The sequence below is a fragment of the Cervus canadensis genome, chromosome 19 (assembly GCF_019320065.1).
Source record: "Cervus canadensis isolate Bull #8, Minnesota chromosome 19, ASM1932006v1, whole genome shotgun sequence".
NCBI lineage: Eukaryota > Metazoa > Chordata > Mammalia > Artiodactyla > Cervidae > Cervus > Cervus canadensis.
In genome coordinates this window covers 59,478,126-59,485,038 of record NC_057404.1, presented here as the reverse complement: position 1 = coordinate 59,485,038, position 6,913 = coordinate 59,478,126, and the positions used below count along the sequence as shown (strand labels likewise).

Below are 6,913 nucleotides of genomic sequence, written 5' to 3'. Positions count from 1 at the left end.
AGCTGGCCCAGTTCTTTAAGGAAGTGAATGTCAGCACCTGTGTGTCGGAAGGAGAAGCCTTCCCAGTCCCGATATGAATTTTTATGAGTGAAATCCTGAAGTCAGATTTTTACTTCAAATTAAATTTGACTTACAAACCAAATTTTCCAAATCAATTTATTAATTATTATCCTGACAGCTGACATCATTAATACTTTAACAGAAACCACTTAAAATTAGCCAAATATCTAAGATAGTTACATGTACAAAAGATATACAAATTAAAACCATTTAAAAAGTAATAGATGCCATAATTTGTACTGGACCATAACTTCTGTATTCAGAAATGATTGTAAAATTAAAACCTAAGATAAAATCTGTACACCATATACTTTGAGTGATTTACATCTTAGAAAACAAAGGCAGTCTTTTCACTGATACACATTTAGTGTCTCTGGTGGGTTTAGGAGGGAAACACCATGATACCTGTAAGTAGGGAAAAAAAAATCCATTTTTAGTAAACATTCATTGGGTGAAGCAGATCATGGGATTATACACATACCAGGAACTCACAAATTTCCGCCTACTTGATTTAATATTTACAAAGCCAGTCTGGTCCCCCAAACATGCATGCATGCCCTCTTCCTCTCCCCTCTTCTCCCTCAAATATAGGACAGAAAGCTCAGAACACATGGCTGCTAAGAGAGCAGTTGTTTAAATAATAAAGTTAAAATATTAAGGAGCTCTGAACTGTAGGATAGCCTGGAAAAGCAAACTTGTGTAATATCTACTGCTGTTAATTCTTACTTTGAATTTTTGTACTTCTCTCTTATTGACTGTTGTGCATGCTGTGGTGCTCTGAGGTAGGTCTGGTGAAGGTCCAGGAGACAAGGCTTTAGAGTTTCCAGAGTATATCCAGTCTTTTGTACTAATGATTCAGGCTGCAGGACGGAGGAGAAAACCATTTTACTTTGTTTTTGTAACAGACATTAAACACAAGTTAGTAGTTGGCATTAAGCTTGAGTTTTGTTAAACTTTAGTATTTAACACCTCCAATGGTGGACAGGGAAGCCTGGCATGCTGCAGTCCATGGGGTCACAAGGAGTTGGACATGACTGAGCGACTGAACTGAACATTTTCCAGTTTTCTTAGGCTCCTTTTTGCTGACTTCAATAACGATTTTCCCTGCCAGTGGCAGGCCCTGTCACCCAAATTCTTTAAGTAATCTTTCAAATCCAAGTAGTAACTAAGCTTTCTACCTAACAAAGGTAAGACAGGACGCTTTAAACAGGGTAGATGGTTGAACAACTCTTCTCGTTCAGTACATTTAGACAACTATCAATTGTCTAGTACAGTTACTTATCTGGCACAGGCATTTAAAATCACAAGGTAGATGTGTGAAGATGTTGTAATACATACCCAGCTTTGTCCTGTGACTGTGTAGAGTGCTAAATGAAAGGCCGCTGCAGCAATAACTGATGGCAAATACTTTAGATATGGGTCAGCATCTATCAAACTTAACTCTCCCAAAAACTGGAATGAAAAAGTAAATAACTTTATGATCATAAGAGCTCTGGAATTCAAACCTCAAATCCTCCCTTTCTGACCTAATTTTTTCCTGTCTTTCAAGACTGGCTGTATAGCAACCATATAAAACATTTTCACAGTCACATCTGTAAATATATCCACTACTGCATTGTTTTGCTTCATTCTCATCCTGTGTTTTCCCTCTGGCCTTAAGAACAACCCTTCTGGCTACCATTCATTTTCCATTCTCATATTCCCAGTGCCTTCTCAATTTATATTATCTTTTGCGAGTGATAGGCTTTCTTTCCTGTGCTGCAGCACTAATCTGTCCGAGAACACTACATTCCTTGACCAAGGCTGTGTAATGAAACTAGAGCTTGCCCAATTGTGACCTTAGAATCTTCATTCAACAGAATTAAAAGAACTTACCATTGCTAAACTTTCAACTTTGCAGTTTGCAGGCTGCTGATGCAGAAAGTACTGGGTAAGAAACTGATTTATTGTTGGTGCAGCTAAGTCAAAAGCAAGGACTTTCAAGACTAGGTGCTCCATCCTCAGAACTTGTTTCTTGGTATAAGTGTCATCTGTAATGTATACAAACTCTGCTACTTCTGGCGGGTATATTTCTTCAAACTTTCTACAATGAAAGAAGTAATTAGTCCTTCTAAAAGAAAAGCAAGCTTGTTTATCCCAACTTGAAATCCCTTAAGCAGAATAAATGGAATGAATCTGAAACCAATTGGCTGTTTCCACTGATACTTGACCATTTTTAGCTGAAATTGGGTAAATGCTAATTAAAAGCCCCAGATATATAATCTACTGAAGTCCAAGGAAATGAGAGACTGACTTCCCAAGATTGGAGCAAGGTCATCAAGTAACTGAAAATGTAGGAAGTTTCCTTAGAAAAAGAAATGCTTTATATTTTAGTTTTCATGTCTTAATGGGGAAAAGGTAAGATTTTGCTTATTTAACAGAAGGTACTTTTCTGTGGAAGGAACCACACTTTGTAACCTGGTCCTAGTGTATTAAAATCTTGCCAGTCTGTAGGTTCAAGTGCCCTGAAAGACAGATCTAGGAAAATTAATGTCCTAAATTTGTGGTTTCATCTACACTACCACTCAAGTGGTTTTGAGTCCTGCTTTGTGTTATATGTTAAAACATCACTTGCCAAATACATGTATTTTAAATCACCATTTCTTCCCTACACAGAAAAATATTACTTATCACTTTTAACCCAATGAACCAAGTTGGACTTACGAGGCTAAAAGCATAGCAGCAGTGCCCACAAGTTGAAGTTTTCCTCTCAACACAGACATGGATGAAAGAAACCTATCAATGTAGTTCACAGCCAAGTGCAGGGTCTCGTTCTGCAGTTTATATTCTTCTCCTACTTCAACTAACCAATCCACGAGGATAGCCCTCATACTGTTAGTAATGTCTGGCTGTTTCTTCATGTAACCCACTTTAGGCTTACATTTAACCTGTTGAGTGTTAAAATTGCAGTTAGATCTTCTATCATTAACAGATACTAGCTACATGCCAGAAACTTAAATATAGTATTAGAGTAATTAACTGGCAGTTAAAAAATTTAAAAACATCATCTTAATTTCATCTCCCCACAGTAAATAAACAGCAGTATCAAGAGTAGATTCAGGGAGCAGTTACCTCCATTTCCCTAAGGTATGTGTGAATGTCCTCATGGTAGTCTGGTACTTCATTAACACTCACTGGCTTTTCATCTTCCAATACAACTGACATTTCCATAGTATGTGGAGACTCTGGGACTGTTCAAAAATACAGTTAAGTTCACTTAGTTTTTGACTTAAGAGCTAAAAATGATTGTCCTTGTAAGGAGTCCCATACTACCAATAAGCTTATTTCATCCAACTAAAAGAGCTTTTTATGACAAAATACATATAAGATTTAACTCTCATTTTAGTACCTCTGTCCACTTAGTTTTGGAATGATTTTAATTAAAATATCGATAGACCATTAACAGGAAAATGAATTCGGGGAGCAGGTTATTAAGTTAAACCATCATTCATCTCACATGATAGGAGGACAGCGGTTCTGTTAGAACAAGGTTAAAATCCAAACTTTGAGATAATATCTAGGATTTGTCATAAGAGAGTGTGCAGACCCCAAAGTCTAACATGGCAAAGCATAATCCAGGCAACTATTGGAAGCAGGGCTAACAAGTGTGCTAAAGGGAAATCAGATTTGTCATGGGCAGTTCAGACATATTAACGGTACAATTTATGGGTGATTGGTAAATTCATCTTTGGAGGCAACGAATGTCGTCCATTATTATTTCAGCTCAAAGTTTACTTTGAGGTTAAAATTTGCTGCAAATTTTAAATAAGAATACACAAATTACTGTATTTCCAAAGTTCTCTGCTATACCTCTCATTTATACAACTAAAACTGATAGTGAATTCAGTGAGCTGTCCAGTGAACCCATAGCCTGATGGTAAAACAGCACAAACTGTAGACAGAGCTGTCCATAGCAGTTACTCTGACTCACAGGAAGACAATTGTCCTTCTCTGATATCAGACAATCACTCAGACGGGTTTTACAGAAACAAAGTTTTAGAGCTGGAAGGGATGTTGGCTATCTCAGTATTTAAAGCTGCATCCTCAGACGGCATTCTCTGAAATGGTACGAAAAAAGTTAACTGAAATATATTCTCCCAACCAAGCAAATGTGTCGAGGGTCAGTTAAGTCTTTGGGATCTAATGAAATTGATGTGACTAGCAGTGTACCAGAAGGGGCGCAGGATTAGAATCTTCTTGGAGGTCACCAGGTCACAGATTAGCTGTGAGGCCTGAGGTAAGTCACACCCTTTCTAAACTCGTTACATTACGCCTAACTCATAATGTAGTAAGGCTCAGGTAAAACGTCTTAAAAGGAAAATATTAATCCAACCTATTTAATAATTACATTTATTCAAGTTTTCTTTAAAACTTACCAAAACTACCATCCATTGGGTAATCAAGAGGTGCCAGTGGCTTTCTTGGTCCTGGTAAAGTAACAGCTGAATTAAAAGCCAAGACATCTTCACTTTCTGATTTTTTAGATTCAGTTGGCCTTTTTTGAGTCTCTTCTGCTTCATCCACATGAATGGTAAATGCAGGCTGTTTACTGTTTGCTTTCCAGGGAGGAACAGTGACATGCTCATCATTTATAGGAAGATCCTTAAGAGGTGCAACCTAAAATGAAATAATTAACTGCTTTGAGCCTATTAAATGGAATTTTACTTTCACCCCCTTATACTGCTGAGTTTAGTCCCAAATCCTCTATCAGGAAAATTAAAACTTTGGGGGGCAAAGTTCAGGCAAGGAAATTTGAGTAGCTGGAGAAAGAAGAGATGCTTCAATTTGTCATAGGCATTCCTGTGACACCAAAGATTTCAGAGTCACACCAAATGGAATTACGCAAAACTAGGCCACGAGATGGCTGGAGTGGCAGGCCGAAAGATGCCAAATTTAACAGAGATGGCAAAAAACAAAAGTGGTTTTCCTCTTTCACCCCAGGGTGGAGCAACAGAGCAAATCAGTAAGATGGCGGAATTGACCAAAAGCAAAGTATTTTTTATACCTTTGCCCAAAGTAGAGGTAGTTTCTTTACCCATATGGGGAAGATGAAGAAGGTCGGAATAGTGCCTGGGGTTTAAAGGAGAAAGGCGCGGAGGCGGGCAAAGACCACACGCAACGTTGTGGGGCTCGGTTTGATCCCATTATCGATGGAAAAATACTCCCAATGGAGAGGAGAGGCAGCATGAACGCATAGCGCTGTCAGGGACAGTATGGGAGAGAAACTAATGGGAGTAATGTGGCGTCCTACACTACAGAAACCCAGGGATCAAAGGACTCCAGATTCTGGCCTCCCGCGAAAATCCCAGGGAATGCTTTCTCGCCACACTCCTCTGCCGACTAGACCCGTGCAAAACCCCCGCTAGGCCCTCCCTCCTGAGGATATCGTTCATTGCTTTACCCGTCGCGTCTTAGGCCTTTGGGGCGCTGGACCCCGCGAGTTCCCCGCCTTCAGTACCGCCAGCCCAGCCCGGGTCCGGGGCTGCTGGGCGGGCGCCGCCTTCTCGGGGTTGACGTTCTCCTGGTCCTCCTGGAACGCCGTCTGCTGCAATGTTAGCGCCGAACCCGCCTCGCGGGCCGCAGGCCCGTGCGCGGAGCTACCCAACATCACTGCTCCCGGGGGCGCGGCGGGATCAGCCCGGCGCCAAGCAGCGTGCACTGCGTCCCGCCGGCCAGCCGAGGAACACTCCAGCCGTACCCGCCCGCCGCAGCCCGAGCCAGCCTGCCCGTCCGCTCGGGACCTTGTAGGACCGAGGAGACTGAGAAAGGCGGACGCAGAAACTGCCGGGCGTGGAGGGACGAGGACGCCCCCGAAATGAAGCGAGCAGCCCGCCGGAGCTGCGGCTGTTCCTGCAGTTCAAGTATCCCGCGACTATTGAAATGGGCCAATGAAAGGTGCCGGTCCCCGTGACGTCACTCGGGGCGCCGCGGTCGCAGGCGAATGAAGGCGGCTGCGAAGGCAGCCGAGCAGGGGCGGAGCGGGGCGAAGAAACAGCGAACGGCGGCAGAAGGAACGACGCCTGCGCAGGGCGGAGAGGCGGGGCCTATGCTGATGGTGGCTTTAAATACCGCCGCTAAGCGGTTCCTGCCTTAGGGTAGGGGCTGCCGCTAGTACAAAGTGGGGTACCGTTTAGCGATTATTAGTGGGCCTTGCATGGAGCCTGACGGGTTAGTCCATGGGGTCGCAGAGTCAAACATGACTTTAAAGACCACACCACCACCACCCGGCCTTTAGCCTTAGGACCTCCAGTTAGCTAAACCTCCAGTTAGACTGACTAATTTCTCAAGGTATAAAATCGGATTCGGCCATACTGGCCTGGTGGTCTTGTTCAAGTTACTCAATGTTCTGATTCTCAGTTTTCCTATCTGTTAACTGGGGTGATAATATCTACATGTTATAACTTATCATTAGTATTAAATAACGTGCATAAATCATTTCACCCGCTGCTTATGTAATTGACACTCAAGTGGATGACTATAGTGTCATCTTACCATTTTCGTGCTTCTTCACAGTCTTATCCTTTTTATTTTTCTTCATGAAGATTCAATTAAACTGCCACCTTGAATTACTGTTGACATACGTGACAAACTAATATACAAGAAATTCAACTAGACAGCCATTAATTTTTATCTCTTTTTTCCCCCCCAAGGTATGGCAGCCAACAAAAAGCACGGAGTGAAATTCCAGTGACCTAGATATAATTGTGTTTCATTTAGAAATGAAGGTTGTTTAAATACAGAAAAACAATATGGCCTTATTAAAATAAAACTGATAGAAATATGTGCCTTTAACAAATTTTCACATTTAATATAC

General features: G+C 41.7%; 1 protein-coding gene across 1 annotated transcript; it reads right to left on the bottom strand.

Moving 5' to 3' along the window:
- Positions 1–142: 142 nt before the first annotated feature.
- CCNA2 (cyclin A2) lies at positions 143–5,979 on the bottom strand. The gene is made up of 8 exons (XM_043438375.1): positions 5,501–5,979; positions 4,476–4,716; positions 3,172–3,290; positions 2,764–2,987; positions 1,936–2,143; positions 1,399–1,512; positions 787–920; positions 143–465 (listed from the first exon to the last, which is right to left on the bottom strand). Exons 1-8 carry the CDS (start codon positions 5,705–5,707, stop codon positions 411–413), a joined length of 1,302 nt encoding a protein of 433 aa, XP_043294310.1. The 5' UTR covers positions 5,708–5,979; the 3' UTR covers positions 143–410.
- Between the last annotated feature and the right edge of the window lie 934 nt (positions 5,980–6,913).

Bases quoted from the DNA above. Each gene is read 5' to 3' on its own strand.
- CCNA2 (XM_043438375.1), bottom strand. From the start codon at position 5,707: ATGTTGGGTAGCTCCGCGCACGGGCCTGCGGCCCGCGAGGCGGGTTCG. The intron at 3,291-4,475 runs GTAAGTTTTAAA...ATTTTTGAACAG, and splicing joins CCCAATGGATGGTAGTTTTG to TCCCAGAGTCTCCACATACT. The intron at 1,513-1,935 runs GTAAGTTCTTTT...TTTTCATTCCAG, and splicing joins AAGTTGAAAGTTTAGCAATG to TTTTTGGGAGAGTTAAGTTT.